This window comes from Bos taurus, chromosome 26, assembly GCF_002263795.3.
Source record: "Bos taurus isolate L1 Dominette 01449 registration number 42190680 breed Hereford chromosome 26, ARS-UCD2.0, whole genome shotgun sequence".
Lineage (NCBI taxonomy): Eukaryota > Metazoa > Chordata > Mammalia > Artiodactyla > Bovidae > Bos > Bos taurus.
Window position 1 is genome coordinate 42628291 of NC_037353.1, and position 17413 is coordinate 42645703.

General features: G+C 48.6%; 1 protein-coding gene across 1 annotated transcript in view; it reads left to right on the forward strand.

The window, feature by feature from the left end:
* LOC617705 (deleted in malignant brain tumors 1 protein-like) overlaps positions 1–17413 on the forward strand; it is an 82544-nt gene that overhangs the window by 20826 nt on the left and 44305 nt on the right. The window contains exons 10-18 of the mRNA XM_059882146.1: positions 654–1022; positions 4160–4607; positions 5241–5273; positions 7484–7516; positions 9555–9708; positions 11612–11829; positions 14126–14467; positions 16450–16479; positions 17211–17364. Of these exons, the coding sequence (XP_059738129.1) occupies positions 654–1022; positions 4160–4607; positions 5241–5273; positions 7484–7516; positions 9555–9708; positions 11612–11829; positions 14126–14467; positions 16450–16479; positions 17211–17364 (1781 nt within the window). The remainder of the gene's footprint in view (positions 1–653; positions 1023–4159; positions 4608–5240; positions 5274–7483; positions 7517–9554; positions 9709–11611; positions 11830–14125; positions 14468–16449; positions 16480–17210; positions 17365–17413) is intronic.

Below are 17413 nucleotides of genomic sequence, written 5' to 3' on the forward strand. Positions count from 1 at the left end.
CTTCCCCAGTGGCTCACCAGTAAAGAATCTGCCTGCAATGCAGGAGCCATAGGAGATACAGGTTTGATCTCTGGATTGGGAGGATCCCCTGGAGAAGGAAACAGCAACCCACTCCAGTCTTCTCCTCTGGAAAATCCCATGGACAGAGAAGCCGGACAGGCTATAGTCCATGGTATCACAAAGAACTGGACATGACTGAAGCAATTTAGCATGCACGCATGCACTTTGGTTCTCTAGCTATCAGTGCCCTCAGAGATAAAACTGGCTTATCTTCCTGAGTTACTATGAAGTTGTAGGTGGACACACAAACACATATACACACACAAAAGCACTTCAGAAAATCACAAATCACTGTGCAAGTTATTCTGTTTTTCTGCATTTAGCCAACACAGGTTGGCATATAGCTCTAGCCCAATAGATGTTCATTTAATGCATGTTTTAGGCTAAATGTTGTTTTGACAGTTTTAATGACTTTAGTGTCACTTTAGTGACAGTTTTGTTTTTTATTTTCGTGACTAGTTGACTGACCTTTTACTGAGTTCTCCATCCCGAGCAGTCGTGTGGGGTGAGGAGCTCAGCTAGCCCCAGAGGAGTGAGCATGCGCCCAGGAGGCTATGCTCACCCGGTCTCTGTCTGTAGGGGACTGGCCGGAGCTGCGGCTGGTGGGCGGCTCAGGACGGTGCTCAGGACGCGTGGAGGTCCTGCATGAGGAGGCCTGGGGCACCGTGTGCGATGACCTGTGGGACCTGAATGAAGCTGAGGTCGTGTGCCGGCAGCTGGGGTGCGGTCAGGCCGTGTCCGCCCTCGGGAAGGCCCACTTCGGCCCAGGCTCTGGAGACATCTTCCTGGACAACCTGCAGTGCGCTGGGGCGGAGCGCCACCTGGGCCAGTGTGCCCACTCGGGCTGGTCGGAGCACAACTGCGGCCACCACGAGGATGCTGGGGTCATCTGCTCAGGTAGCCTCTCTTCCTCCTGCCAGTCACCACCCAAGTGCCTCAGGACCACCCTGCTAGAATTCAGAGTCAGCCAGGGATGAAGACGGGCTTCCCTGGTGGCTCTGTGCTAAAGAACCTGCCTGCCAAGCAGGAGATGCAGGATCAATCCCTGGGTCAGGAAGGTCTCCTGGAGAAGGAACTAGCAACCCACTTCAGTATTCCTGCCTGTGAAATTCCATGGACCTGGAGGCCACAGTCCGTGGTTGCAAGAGTTGGACAGGACTTAGAGACTAAACCGCCACCACCAGGGTTGAAGACAGGAATCTCAAACATGTAGCATTTGATGTTTGCTTTATCCCTTTAGGGCTTCCCTGTGGCTCAGCTGGGAAAGAATCCACCTGCAATGCGGGAGACCTGGGTTCAATCCCTGGGTTGGGAAGATCCCCTGGAGAAGCGAACGGCTGCTCACTCCAGTATTCTGGCCTGGAGAATTCCATGGAATGTATAGTCCATGGGGTCGCAAAGAGCTGGATACAACTAAACAACTTTCATTTCACTTCACTTCACTTATCCCTTCTGAGTTGGTTGAACAGATAAGATTTCAACTGATTCCCAGAATAAAATCTTAAAATTTTCTAATTTGAGAGTAAGAATTACCAAAGGAATGTGTGCTTTACTGCACATAGACATATGAAAAAAAAAACATGATTAATTATGGGGATTTTTAAAGAGTATTTCTAAATATCTTTGTTTAAAGGGGCAGCCAATGTAGTAAATCTAAGGAAGATTGAGGAGCTGGGCAAACTCGAGTCTGGATCTCGGAACTGGTAATGATACTCAGACAGCATTTGATCAACTCTTAAGCTCTTGGAGCCTCAGTTTCTTCATCTGTAAAATGAGGAGACTGCTTGCTTTCTGGCAGGATTGCTGAAAGGGCTCCTTCAAGCTGTCTTTTGGATAGTACCTGCAGAGTATCAGTACCTGACAAAGGGCTGCATTTTTGGCAGTTTTTACTACCATTTTCCTCATTCAGTCATCTAACACCAGAGAATCAGTAAACTAAAATGGCTGATTTTAATTGCCTTGAGACAGCTTTTCCAAAGTACTTTGGGACAGAGACTTCCACAGCGGTCTAGTGGTTAAGACTTCACCTTCCAGGGCAAACGGCGAGGGTTCAATCCCTAGTGAGGGAGCTCCGATCCAACATGCCTTGTGGCCAAAAAACAAAACATAAAACAGAAGCAGTATTGTAACAAATTCAATAAAGACGTTAAAAATGGTCCACATTAAAAATATATATATATATATATATATATATATATCTTTAGGTGTGAACAGTTAGAAGTGAGTTAATCACCTCTGGAAGGTCTAGTAACAGCCCTTTCCAATAGCGAGATATCTCTGTAAACTAGCAGCTGTAATACCTGGTGTGATTCGAGAGATTTGGTAAGTAGAACTTGAAAGAGCACTTGTTCATAGACATGCCACATGAGACGGAGTTGGTGCCTGGAGCTTTTAACTGGTTGTTGTTGTTCTGTCACCAAGTCATGTACAATTCTTTGCAACCCCATGGACTGCAGCATGCCAGGCTTCCCTGTCCTTCACTCTCCCAAATTCATATCCACGGAGTCAGTAGTGCTATCTAACCATCTCATCCTCTGCCACCCTCTTCTCTTTTTGCCTTCAATCTTCCCCAGCAGCGAGGTCTTTTCCAGTGAGTCAGCTCTTTGCATCGGGTGGTTTAACTGGGGCACGTCTTTTTTTACTTAATTTATTTGTATTTGCTTGGCTGTGCCAGGTCTTAGTTGTGGCACTAGGGGTCTGAAGTCTTCCTTGAAGTGTGCTGAATCTTTAGACATGGCATGCAAACTCTCAGGTGCAGAATGTGGGATCTAGTTCCCTGACTAAGGACTGAACCTGGCCCCTTGCACTGGGAGGATGGAGTCTTAGCCACTGGACCACCAGGCAAGTCCCAGGAGGCACATATTTTAAAACACTGTCTTGTTTGCTGGAGCATTCACTCACCCATATGCTTACTTGGAGGTGTCTTATCTGTGGCACATCCAACCCAGTCACAGCCTCATGGGGTGTTTTTTATTCCTAAGTTTCAATGTACTGGGGAATGACTGTCCAAATCTGAAGTGTGGAGTGTTAGTCACTCAGCTGTGTTCTCAGACTCTTTGTGATCCCATGGACTGTAGCCCACCAGGCTCCTCTGTCCATGGAATTCTCTAGGCAAGGATACTGGAGTGGGTTGCCATTCCCTTCTCCAGGGGATCTTCCCGACCCATGGATTGAACCCATGTCTCCTGAACTGCAGGCAGATCCTTTACCATCTGAGCTACCATGAGATGCCCTCAATGTGAAACTCATCTGCTACAAAATCAGGAGTCTAGGTCATATCATCCCAAATGTGTGCATCCATCTGACCATTTTCTCATAACACAGTAACCAACCAACAACCAGCAAGAAACTTCCTATATCTATAGCCGAATCTGTTTCTCCCAATACTGTGATATTTACAGGGACTCATTTTTCCCATATCAGATGAATAATCATTTATAAGGATGTAAGGAAAAATTTTGCTGTTGGTTATGAAAGTCAGGATTTCAGAAAAAGACTGACATATTTTTTCTCTACGTGAACAGATGCGGGAGACTCATCTAACAGCTCAGGTAGGTCACGCCTTTTTTTTGATGGGACTTGAACATCAGCTCTTTGTGATTTATTGCTGGGCTCAGTTCATCCTTTGTCTAAGCTCTGATATTTTCATGGCTTTAAGATGCCATTTAAAAGTGTTATTTGGAATTACTCCTTTTGATATCGTTACAGGTGATGGCATCTCTGTGTGTGTGGGTTAGAGACACATACGTGCAGGTGTGAAATGGCACTTCAGGGTCTTTTTGCAAAAGCTTTCCCCTTACTCAAAGGCATTTCCCTGAGTCTGTCCTTGACCGGGTCCTTCTCAGTGTTTTAAGGGGAGTCTTGCAGCCGTACCCCATCACTCTCTTGAGCGAACCCTGGTCTTTCTTTACACGGCCTTGTACTGGTGTGAGAAAGCATTACACTCGCGTCTGTGTTTAATTAACAGACTGCAGGCTTCCTGAGGCAGGAGACATACCTCTTTGATTTGCAGCCGTATCATTAGAGCTTAAAATGAAAGGCAGTCAGTTTCACTTCGAACACTGTTGAAGTGACATTACACTGACTGAAGGCCCCACAGTCTGAATGCGACTCAGACACACATGAGAAACGTGAGGGACGGGCCCCAAGGGTCAAGACAGGGCATGTCCCCGCACACCGGCATTGCCCGCTGGCCTCCTGGGGACTCACGGGCCCCTCTCTGTCTGCAGGGGACTGGCCGGAGCTGCGGCTGGTGGGCGGCTCAGGACGGTGCTCAGGACGCGTGGAGGTCCTGCACGAGGGGGCCTGGGGCACCGTGTGCGACGACCTGTGGGACCTGAACGAAGCCGAGGTCGTGTGCCGGCAGCTGGGGTGTGGTCGGGCCGTGTCCGCCCTCGGGAAGGCCCACTTCGGCCCGGGCTCTGGAGACATCTTTCTGGACAATCTGCAGTGCGCTGGGGCGGAGCGCCACCTGGGCCAGTGTGCCCACTCGGGCTGGTCGGAGCACAACTGCGGCCACCACGAGGACGCTGGGGTCATCTGCTCAGGTAGCCTTTCCCCGCTCAGGCTATAATTTCAGATGTTGTGGTTGAAGACATTGTGAAACTATGCATCCCAGGTGGAATTTTTCAACCATCCATCTGCTCATTCTGTTGTCAGCCAATCCATGAGTGCCCACCGTGTGCCAGGCCCTGGGCTCAGGCACGGTGTCCAGTGTGCCAGGCACTGGGCCCAGGCACACGCCCTGCCCTGGGCAGCCCCCGGTTGCACGTGGGAGACCTCGAATGTTAGGGTGAACTGGCACCCCACAGCCCCGCCTTGCTGAATCCTGGGCCCACCCCACTCCTAGAGATTGTGATCAACTGGGTTTGGGAAGGGACAGTGGAATCTGCATTTTAACAGATGATCCGGGTGATCCTGCATAAGAGGGGCCACAGGTAATCCAGCCCTGGTGACCACGGAAGGGGCAGAGTTGACCCAGATGCTCTACCCCAAGCTCTGAGGCCAAGGACCCTGCCGGAGGAGGACTGGAATGACCCAGGAGCAGCGCTCTAAGTCCTGGGCCCAAAAAGACCATGGTCCTCCCCACTTCATCCCCACTGGCCTCCTTGTTACCCTACCTCCTCCAAACTTTGGATTCACTAAAGAGAGTGACCTGTTGTCTTTTTTTGTGCATTCAGATTCAAAAGACCTACCTCCTCCCACACCTCCAGGTATGTCCATATTTTTGTTGTTGTTGTTCAGGCAACTTTATAATAATAATAACATCGAATACTTATAAATGCTTTCAGGCACGGTTTTGGGGCCTTATACCTATGTAACTTATTTAATATGCACAATAACCTCTTAAAGTAAGTAATTTGCTTATTCCCATTTTCCAGATAGGTAAACTGAGATACAGAAAATTAGTAATGTACCAAGGTGTAGCCATTGGACTTGAACCACAGGTGTCAAGGCTCTTGACCACCAATCTAATATACCACATCTGTTCATTGGCCCCAACTACACAAAGACCAGGCAAAAACTAACACAAAAAGTGGGAGACATTTAGCTCAGGCTACTACTTTAATCTTCAGGAAGTGAAACTGTTAATCCCTCAGCATGTCTGACTCTTTGCAGCCCCATGGACGGTAGCCCACCAAGCTCCTCTGTCCATGGAATTCTCCAGGCAAGAATACTGGAATGCGTAGGCATTCCCTTCTGCAGAGGATCTTCCTGACCCAGGGACTGAACCCAATTCTCCTGTATTGCAGGCAGATTCTTAACCATCTGAGCCACTGGGGAAACCTGCAAAAAGGCATTTTAAATATTCTTTTACAGAAAGAGTAACTTGAGATGCACAGAGGTTAAGTGACTCTCGTAGGATCACTCAACAAGTTAGTGTGGAGACTAAGCTTTGATACTAATCAGTCTGACCCCAAAGTACATACTCTTGGGAATCTTTTGCTTGTTTTCAAACAGTTTTTAAAGTTAATGATTGAATGATATTCTTATATAATAAAAACTGAAGATTGGAAAAGCCAAACACCACATGATGTGATGATTCTGAAATGATGCTGAAGGCAGTGAAAAGGTGTTTTGTTTCATTGCAACAAACAAACAAGCCTGATGCTAGGGTTTCTGAATAAACTCGTTTATTTAATCCCTACAATTGAGGATTAGGGAGATCAAGAAGCCCTCCCAGGATAACTCAGTTAGAAAGCAGTAAAACTGGAATTTTAAGCCCCATCTCTCACCCTTTGAATCCTGTCCGCACACAGCCTCAGAAAACACCGCAGGGCACACGTCATTAGCAGGAGCATCTGACTCAGTCATCTGCCTGAAGAAGACCTGAATGTGTTCTGAGTATTCCTGGAGGGAGACCAGCTTTGTGTGTTGGGGTCGTGAGTGAGAGGAGAAAGGCCATCTAAAGTTAAAGGGCCAGCGCGGGGGTCAAGGGCAGTGGATATTCAAATTAAGCCTCATCTATAGTTTGCCCATTTATGTAATTCAGCTAAACTGAAAATTACATGGATGATGGTGAAATGGGGAAGACCATATTTCATGAATGTTGGCTCAGCGGTAAAGAATCTGCTTGCAATACAGGAGACTTGGGTTCGATCCCTAGGTTGGGAAGATCCCCTGGCGTAGGAAATGGCAACCCACTCCAGTATTCTTGCCTGGAAAATCCCATGGAGAGAGGAGGCTGGTGGGCTACAGTCCATGGGGTTACAAGAGTCAGACACGACTTAGCGTCTACACCACTGCCACCGTATTGCATGAAAGGAGCCATCTGGCCCTCTCTTGCTGCTCTAAAATGTAGTGGTTTAAAGCAGCAACCACTGAGTTATAGGCCACGGTTTGGTGGGTCAGGAATTGGGGCAGGGCTTGGCTGGGAGAGCCTTCTGCTCCACGCAGAGTACAGCAGGTCCTCCCAGGGGCTGGTCTGGAGAGTCCAGGACAGATGCACTCTCATGCCTGGGGTCCTGGTGGGGGCTCAGCCAAGGGCCTGCTTCCTCTCCAGGTGGGCTCAGGGCCTCTCCAGCAGGGGAAATCAGACTTCTTACAGAGTGGCTCAGGCTGGCTCAGGGTGCCGTGAGCAAGCCCGTGTTCCCAGAGACAGGAAGTGGAAGCTGCCAGTCTCTTATGGCACAGCACAGCTTCTGCCATATTCTGCTGGCCAGAGCTTCCACAGAGACCACCCAGGCTCCAGGGAGGGGACCAGGCCCCACCCTGTGACCAGAGGCATGTTGGAGAACCTGTAGTCTTCTTTAGCCTGCCCCAGGACAGTAGATAACATTCAGTCAGCACCTTCACACTTTTCTCCATTTGCCCTAAGTACATGGACATTTCTAAGGAAACCCTTTACATTTTGCTAACTTGTAGATGAGACTAATTCTCCTGATGTCAGCATTATCTTCCTTTTTATTTTTTTCCCTTCTAGGTCTTTCCACAGCATCTCAGGATCATGTAACAGGTAGTCGCTTGTTTTAAACTGATATGGTAACTCCATTCCAAAAGAACCATCAGAGGAAATGCTAGGGGGTGTGCCCTGGATGGGGCACAAAGGCTGGCTTAGTGTGGGTGAGGGGCTGCCTCTGCTGCCCAAGCTACACCCGCCGCAGCCCCTCCCACGAGAAGGTGGGGCGGCCAGGACTCAGCCTGAGGATGCCCTCTGTCCTCATATGCCCCGCCCCCACCTCGCTGAGGGTCGTGGCATTAGTATGGCCAATGCCTGGAAATGCTGACTTTTTAACTAAAGCAGCAGCTGGGAAGGGGTGTGTGGATCTGCCCAGATCAGAGTAGGCAGGAGGGTGACAAGGGACTCAAAGAAAATGTGGCTCAGTCCATCTGCCCATTCTCAGCCAGCCTCCTATGGGCACAGTCCTGTAATAGGTGCCCGCAACAGGTACCAGCCCATCACTGCCTGCCATGTGTAGTTCAGTTCAGTTCAGTTCAGTCACTCAGTCGTGTTCAACTCTTTGCGACCCCATGGACTGCAGCACGCCAGACTTCCCTGTCCATCATCAACTCCTGGAGTTTACCCAAACTCATGTCCATTGAGTCGGTGATGCCATCCAACCATCTCATCCTCTGTCGTCCCCTTTTCCTCCTGCCTTCAATCTTTCCCAGCATTCAGGGTTTTTTCAGATGAGTCAGCTCTTCCCATCAGGTGGTCAAAGTACTGGAGTTTCAGCTTCCACATCAGTCCTTCCAATGAACACCCAGGACTGATCTCCCTTAGGATGGACTGCTTGGATCTCCTTGCAGTCCAAGGGACTCTCAAGAGTCTTCACCACTACCACAGTGCAAAAGCATCAATTCTTCAGTGCTCAGCTTTCTTTATATTCCAACTCTCACATCCGTACATGACCACTGGAAAAACCATAGCCCTGACTAGACGGACCTTTGTTGGCAAAGTAATGTGTAGAGGCTTCGGGAAACCCAGTCCCAGGGGGTTTCAGTGTCAGTCTGACGTTTGTAACCTACAAACAGCAGTCCACACTAGCTCCCTGGGCTGCCTGTGTCCCTCACCACTTCCCACCCTCCATCGTGGGAAAGACCAGGAACCTGTGAGATTCCAGGAGGGTTGCAAGGTGCTCAGGGGAGAAAGAAGAAAGTTCAGCATCTTCATAGTTTGGGGTCAAGGTCAATAAAACGTTATGCTTTCAGATTTCCTCTAAAATAATTTGATGATTCTAAGCTTTCTGCTTGTTTATGTGGTGTGCTGTTTCAAATTTATATGTTTGTGTGTGTATAAATTAATTATATTACATAATATAGTTATAGTGATATGACAACCAGAATGGAAGAGTTAGATTTCACTTGTTTAATTCTTTAAAGTCCAAAATCTATAAGCTCCAGTCTGAGTAGATATTGAGATGAAGGAAAGACAACCTACCCAGAAAAAGTGGTGAAAAAGTAGTTAAAGGGAGGGCCCAGTCACACCCTCCCAGAACAGTCCACACCACCCCCGTTGCCTTTGTCTTCAGTTCCTCAGACCCTCAGATCCTCAAAGTCACCCCTTCCCCACCACGTACAGCTCCATCTCTGTCTCTGCCTCTCTTCCCCAAACCCTCAAGCCGATCAGCTCCACCTGTCTCCCAGCAAGTGAGACCTTCCACTTTAGAAAGAGTCAACAGGACAGAGATAATATTTTCTCCATTGGATGACAGAGGGAGGAGGGCAGGGACCTCTCGCGTCAGTGCGTTCTGTTGCTGCTGCTGCTTCTAAGTCGCTTCAGTCGTGTCCAACCCTGTGCGACCCCATAGACAGCAAGCCCACCAGGCTCCTCTGGGATTCTCCAGGCAAGAATACTTGAGTGGGTTGCCATTTCCTTCTCGAATGCATTCTGACCCATCACAATTAGACTGAATAGGCTCTCCTTCCCAGAAGATGCTTAGGCTACAGATCTATTTATTCAGACTACAGCCTGACTCCACCAGGTCCTTAGTGGGATGACGTAAGTGACGCCATGGGGACATATCCTGACATCCTTTTTCTTGCTGTTTCAGGAGAAAGGAACTCTTGTGGAGGGGTCATTTCTAGTCTCTCTGGCTCATTTTCCAGTCCACTGTATCCAGAAAACTACCCAACAGACATCCAGTGCGTGTGGGAGATCCACGTGGATAAGAAGTTCCGCATAGAACTCATGATTCCAACTCTGAAGTAAGAAAACAACTCTTTACAAGAAGTGCATGCATGCTATGTCACCTCAGTCATGTCCGACTCTTTGTGACCCCATGGACTATAGCCCACCAGGCTTCTCTGTCCATGGGATTCTCCAGGCAAGGATACTGGAATGGGTTGCCAAGCCCTCCTCCAGGGGGTCTTCTGAACCCAGGGATCAAACCCATGTCTCTTAAGTCTCCAGAATTGGCAGGCAGGTTCTTTATCACTAGCACCACCTGGGAAGCCCCCTTTAAGAGTCTACCTAAATAAGAATATTGCCTTGAAAAATTCAATAAGTGGTTTAATTCACGTATTTGACTTAACGTTACTATGAGGAGTTTTTTAAATTTATTTTAAAAGATTGTCCTTTTCAGCTTTGCCCTCATTGTACACTGGGTACCAGTATTTATCCTCTTAGACTTTTTCTTTAATATGAGTTTTAAGCAAACAGTAAAAGGCTTTACCTACACACACTTTAGGCAACTACTCCAGCCATGAGCCCTGCATCCTGTATATGTTGGCTTAAAATGAAGTGAGATGGTAGTCATTGCTTCATCTCTGACATAAAAAGACTCTTCCAAGTCACTGCCATTCTTTTATTATCAGTTCATAAAATAAAAACTGACATTTTTAGTGTGCTCAGGCTCTGTACTGTGTATTCTATATGCTTTGTCACATTACAGCGTCACTATAGCCCTAATAAAGATGTCCTTATCATCCCAGTTAAAGACTAAGAAGCTGAGACAGAGAGGTTACTCACCAAAGGCCAAGCTTCTAGGTCCATTGGATGTCAAAGGCCCCGCTCTTCACCAGTGTACAGAGCTGTAAGGAGAGTCTGTGCAAAGCCCTTCTCCTTGTTGACTATGACACGCACCATGCAACAAACACAGCAATACTGTGAAATGCTATGAAAGCCCCCCTTTCACATGCACTCCACTGTTGCCCAGCCCATGGACTCAGACATGGCCTATCACAAAGAATATTCTATTATCTTTGTCAACTGAAACCCTAAAGACACAGCCCACAATGAGGTGAGAACCTTGAACCCACACCTCTAAAACCTATCATGTTATCAGTTATCCATTTCTTCAGAATCAGCCCTCAGGACTTCCCTGGTGGTCCAGTGGTTAAGCCTCTGTGCTCCCAATGCAGGGGGCCCAAGTTCGATCCCTGGCTGGGGAACTATAAGATCCCACGTGCCATGTGGCGGGGCCAACAACAGCAACAACAGCCAATCAGCCCTCATACACATCCCTGTGAATAATTACAAAGTGCAAATACTGTTCCACATGCTGACATTGTTTTTATTTCAGAATCAAGTTTTTCCTCCCTAAGAATTTGGGTATGAAGAATGTTGTGAAATACAGAGTTAGGAAAATTGGGCTGTGATGTCACTTACATGTTGATCAGTTGGGATGACTTTATTGTTAAGATTTTATGTGTGGTGTACATTTGCATCTCCCGAGGTTTCGTGTAAGTTGTGATTGGCTAAAATCAGTATGATTTCTAAGTTTCTATTACTGAGTTGCGGCCATAAGCCTCACACATTCTTCAGAAAGAGATAAAAGAAGTTTTGCTAATAAGGCATCTGAGGTTAACTGACATTTTATGTATTAATATGCAATTCAAAGTATAATCCAAATGGTTAATTCTGTGTGTGTCATATTTTTCAAGCTTTAAGATCTAGGAAGCCCTGGGACTTCCCTGGTGGCCCAGTGGTTAACAATCTGCTTCCATTGCAGGGGGCACAGATTTGATCCCTGATCAGGGGAACTAAGATCCAGCATGTCACATAGCCCAACCAAAAGATAAATAAACAAAAATAAACCTAAGTAAGCAATTTTAAAAAAAATCTAGGAAGCCCTAACCAGCTGTTAAGCCTCCGCTGTGATTCCCCTAGACTGGAAGATATCCTTGGATGCCCGTACGACTCAGTCGAAATCTTCGATGGCCCCAGGATCGCCTCACTCTCCATGGGGAAGTTCTGTGCCTCAGCGGCTGTGATGTTTTTCTCCTCCTCTGACATCCTGACTGTGGTGTTCCGAAGTGATTCCAGGATCACCAACACTGGCTTTTATGCTCTGTTCAATGCGATACCCCAGGGCAGAAGAGAGTCAGGTAGGAAGCTTCAAGTAGGCTTTTGGCCTTGAAAAAAAAAGAATAGTTTTCTAATTTAAGGGATTCTCCTATTAGCAGAAGCATGGGCTTCAGTTTTAAAAGCTCCCCTACAATTAGCAGAAAGGCCCTGCTGTATCACTGCTAGCTTTTTCCACTAAGAGGGTCTCGTGGGCAATTGAAGTAAAGCAGTGATGGGCTTCCCAGGTGGTGCTAGTGGTAAAGAACCCAACTGCCAATGCAGGAGATGCAGGTTCCATCCCTGAGTCAGGAAGATCCCCTGGAGGAGGAAATGGCAACCCACTCCAGTATTCTTGCCTGAAAAATTCCATGGACAGAGGAGCCTGGCAGGCTAAAGGCCATGGGGTCACAAAGAGTCAGCCACAACTGAGCGACTGAGCGTATGTTGAGCCTATATGTGAATGGGCAGGCAGCTCCTCTCCACGGCTGCCTCCGTCACAGCCCACCGCCCGGGACCTGTTACTGTCCAGGGTGCTGAAAGGTAAAGTCTGACTTTCAAGAATCCTCCTCCCTCCACCAGATGGCTCACTTTACATCTTGCCTCCTTTGAACCCTAGACTCACCACATTAGAGGCTTCAGTTCAGTTCAGTTGCTCAGTCATATCCAACTCTTTGAGACTCCATGAATCGCAGCACGCCAGGCCTCCCTGTCCATCACCAACTCCTGGAGTTTACTCAAACTCATGTCCATTGAGTCGGTGGTGCCATCCAGCCATCTCATCCTCTGTTGTCCCCTTCTCCTCTTGCCCCCAATCCCTCCCAGCATCAGAGTCTTTTCCAATGAGTCAACTCTTCTCATGAGATGGCCAAAGTATTAGAGTTTCAGCTTCAGCATCAGTCCTTCCAGTGAACACCCAGGACTGATCGCCTTTAGAATGGACTGGTTGGATCTCCTTGCAGTCCAAGGGACTCTCAAGAGTCTTCTCCAACACCACAGTTCAAAAGCATCAATTCTTCAGTGCTCAGCTTTCTTCACAGTCCAACTCTCACATCCATACATGACCACTGGAAAAACCACAGCCTTGACTAGACGCTTGGGGACTCCTTAATGGATAGACCCTATAGCTCATCATTCCAGAGCCAGGTCCAGTTTGCACCCAAAAAAATACTTACTGCCAGTTGTGGGGCCACAGTAGCTCAGGTCGCTAGGAATTCAAGTAGAAACTTCCAGTTTGTCTTTTAAGGGTGGGGGGTGGGGGGCAGGGAGGGTGTTTCTGAATGAGGCAATTCCTTATGTATTTGACCTTCCATAGGCATGTGTGAGATCTTGCCCTGGGGAGGCTAAGTAAAGTCCAGGAGTTGCAATCCAGACCATTCGTTGACTCAGGATCATCATGTATTCATCCAATAGTATTCACTAAGGTCCTACTGTGTGCCAGGCCCAAGTAGAAGTGCTGGGGACGCAGCCGACAGTACAGTGCCCTCCCCATGTAGTTTACAGTAGGGTGGGTATGGGTGAGTGGGGGAGGATCAAGACACAGCAAACAAGCAGGTAACCAAGATGATGTGGGGGTGGTGATAAGGTTGGGAACACAGAGCCATGTGGGATGGAGGAGCTGCTACTGTGGACTGAAAGGGGATGGACGGCCTTGCTGAGCAGGCCATGTGTGAGGAGTGACCATAAAGGGGCATTCCAGGCAGAGAAGAGCGATGCATAGGCTCTCAGGGAGGAAAGAGTTGGACATGTCAAAGAAACTGAGAGAAGGCAGAGCCTGTGAGCTCAGTAAGGGAAGAATGTCCCCAGGTGTCGCCAGGGGACAGCAGGTGATTCCAGCGGGACACAGCCTGTCAACCCAGAAAGAGCTGGTCCCTTTGGGCTTTATGGAGTCATAGACTCCCTTGTGGCCAGGTGCCTTCAGGGGATTAAATCTACACTTATCCAAACACTTGTCCAGGACATGCCCAGAGAAGTAGCCAGGAGCCCATTGCCCCAGGAACCCAGCTATGTGACCCAGAGAAGCACACAGCAAGGTCTGCAGGACCCGAGGTGTATCGGGGCCGAGCACTGTGCTTCGTGCACGTGCTGTTGTTGACTTGGCACCCCATTTTACAGATGAGGAAACTGAGGCCCAGGGAGATGATTTGCCAAAGGTTACACAACTAGGGAGCAGGAGAGCTGGAATCTAAACCCACCTCTCTCATGTATTACAGACTCAAGACAGCCTTAATAAGGCTTCATTCTTGCATTTATTTGACTTAGCTGCAAATATGGGAGCTAGAAATCCTTCCTACTGAAAACTACCTAAACTCAAAGGTAAAATCTTATTTTGTTTGGAAGATGAGCCAGAGCTGCAGATGGTGGGCAGTTCTGAACAGTGCTCGGGACGTGTGGAAATCCTGCACCAGGGAGCCTGGGGCACTGTGTGTGACGACCTGTGGGACCTGAACAAAGCCGGGGTCATGTGCTGGCAACTGGGGTGTGGTCGGGCCATCACTGCTCCGGGAAAGACCCATTTCAGCCCGGGCTCTGGAGACATCCTCCTGGACAACCTGCAGAGTTTGGGGATCGAGAGCCACCTTGGCCAGTGTCCCAGTTCTGGCTGGTCAGACCCCAACTGCGGTCACCATGAGGATGCTGGCGTCATCTACTCAGCTACCTGTCTCTCTCTTCCAGGGGCAGGTTTTTTCTGATCTTTCAGCAGCTCAGATAGAGGAAGGTGCGCACAGAGCAGGGCTGGTGACCTGGCAGAAGGTGTCAAGGAATGCCGAGAACTAGGCTCTCCTGGGAACACACACTCCAGGGCCACATATTTGTCAGGGGGTGTTTTCTGCAGCTCCTCTCAGGTCTGGAGCTGTTTACCAAACATGCCCTTTCTTGCTTGTGTAACAGGAAACCTGCCTGCTTGGGACCTGCCCACACTGGAAAACCAGCACTTGTCCTGATATAATTTAACTCAGATGTCCTAAATCTATCTTTTTTTAATGCATGCAGATGCAGGGGACTGGGCTCCAGACGTGACTCCTGCACCCCCAGGTAGGTCTAACCCTGCATTTCCAATATCTCTGCAAAGTAAATAAGAAATCTAACCTCTTTCAGAGATCTAGGTTCAATCCCTGGATCTGGAAGATCCCCTGGAGAAAGGAATGGCAGCCCACTCCAGTATTCTTGCCTGGAGAATTCTATGGAGAGAGGAGTCGGGGGGAGGGGAGGCTATAGTCCTTGAGGTTGCAAAGAATCAGACATAACTGAGCAACTAACATGCACAACCTCTTTCAGCATCCAGACACAGGTGGACAGTGACCTAGACACTGGAAACACCCAGGGAGCTTTAAAATTTTATGATACTCAAGCTGCACCCCAGACCAGTCACATCAGAACCTCTGGGTCTCACCCAGTCACCGGTGATATTTAAAACTTCCTGTGTAATTCCAGTGTGTGGCCAAGGCTGAGAGCCAGCGGCTTGTATCATAAGCTGAGAGTAACATTGCCCAAATGAAATAGCATCCGACACTCTCCTCTCTGGACGGCAGATCAGGGAGGGGCAGGAGGGACTGAAAGAGGATGTTCCATCACAGTGGCGGAGCAGAGGGTTGATCTGGAGTAGAGGAGGTGGGAAGGTCTACCTCTCAAGAACACGAGTTAGAGAATGAAAGTGTGCAGGTAAACAAAGATGCACCGAATGTCGAACTCTCCCAGTGGGTCAAAAGCAGATTGGGCGTGAGAAGCATAAACAGTTAGGGCTCCTCTGTGGGCCTCCTGGCTTAGCCAACACAGCAGGGATAGAGGAAGGTACACCTTCTTCAGGTAGACTACTCAAAACCCATGTGATCCGCACCCCCCCACACTGGAGACTCCAGCTGAATCAGAGCCTCCGGCACTCGCCTGCCTCTGCAGAACAAGTTCTTAGCTGCCATCTTCCCTGATCACTGGCACCCTGGGCCCCAGCCAGCCTCCTCCCAGCCTTACCCAGTGACTGCTGCCACCCTCAGCCCTCCGTGGGAGCCTGGGTTGGGGAAGGTCAGGGGCGCACCTCACAGTGTTTGGGGGCCAGGCAAGGTGACTGGCAGCTGCCCCAATCCTGGGCTGGTGCCACTATGGCACATGTGGAAGGACACTTGGTGGGGGCCTCTTTTCCTCCAGTCCAGGTCCCGCGGGCATCCCAGGTGGAAGACACCATCCCTTGGAGGCTGCCCTTCTGGGGTGGGTTGCAGAGGTGGGCCCGTGGGAAGGGGCCTGTCTTACTTCCTTGGACTCTGTCCAACCTGCCTTTCCCCACCACGGCTCTCAGCTTCCCAGGTTTTGTCCCTTGGCATTTTGGCACCTGATAAATGTCTGCAGGGACAGTGGCATGTTCACGAGCCCAGTGCTGTGACTGTGGGTGATGCCTCATGACTGGTCACTCTAAGGACAGCCCTTAGGTTGGTGGACCCAGCACAGAAGAGAAAACAAATCACATGACTGCGTTGTCTGTGATTTTGTGGTGAATCACTGAAAGAAGGGGAGAAGCTACATCTCAGTCGGGGAGCAAAGAGAAATGAGTGTGTCCACACCATGTATTGAGACTCAAGACTAGTAGCAGCTTCATTCATTTGCACTTAAGTAGAAGGTCATGTCATTGGGTGAAGCTCTTTCCTGATTTTCTTTGGTTTTGATTTTTGCAGCTGCTGTTCCCCAGGTGTCTGTCCTACCAGGTAACTCTCTTGCATTGGAAGTATAACCCCTATAAGGATAGAATGATGATTGTTGTTCAGTCACTAAGTCATGTCCAACTCTTCGATCCAATGGACTGCAGCATGCCAGGCTTCCCTGTCCTTCGCTGTCTCCCGGAGTTTACTCAAACTCATGTCCATTGAGTCAGTGATGCCATACAACCATTTCTTTGCATGTTGATGTATGGCAAAACCAATACAATATTGTATAGTAAAAAATAAAATAAAATATAAAAAAACAACAATTTCTTCTACTTTTATGAATTAGAATTGTGGTGATAATTCATAAAAGTAGAATAGACATCCACTGTCCTGGTTGCATGAGGGAGAGGAAGTGGGGGATGGAGCCCTCCCAAATGGGTGGATTGTCTGCATCTCAGCTGAGCTGATTTGCATGACAGGAAGCTAGGACAGGATTAATGAAGTGTTTGACACCCCACAGCTGCCATGTATGTATCCAATCCATTTCCAGCCTCACCTACAATCTTAGGGTCCTGCCTACCCATCACACATCTTTCCTCCACCCTCACCCCCACCCCTTGGGGGTACAACCACACTCCAGCCAAGCCACGGCTATGTCTACACCAGCATGATCCCTTCCCATTTTGTGATTCACTCTTAAGCTTGGTGGGATTCTGGATTCTATACCTGGGAAAAGATAAGGTACCTGTCTGAAGACTCCAGTCATGGGTCTCTTCATCCCGTTTTCACAGGAGGAAGTAGCTCCTGTGGGGGTGTCATTTCAAGTCTGTCAGGATCCTTCTCCAGTCCCCGGTACCCAACCAATTACCCCACTGACGTGGAGTGTGTCTGGGTGATCCACCTGGCCGAGAAGTTCCGAGTAGACCTGACGATCCCCAGCCTGAAGTAAGAGTTGTGTCTTTCTCTGCTTCAAGAGCCGGTTTGGATTTGAATC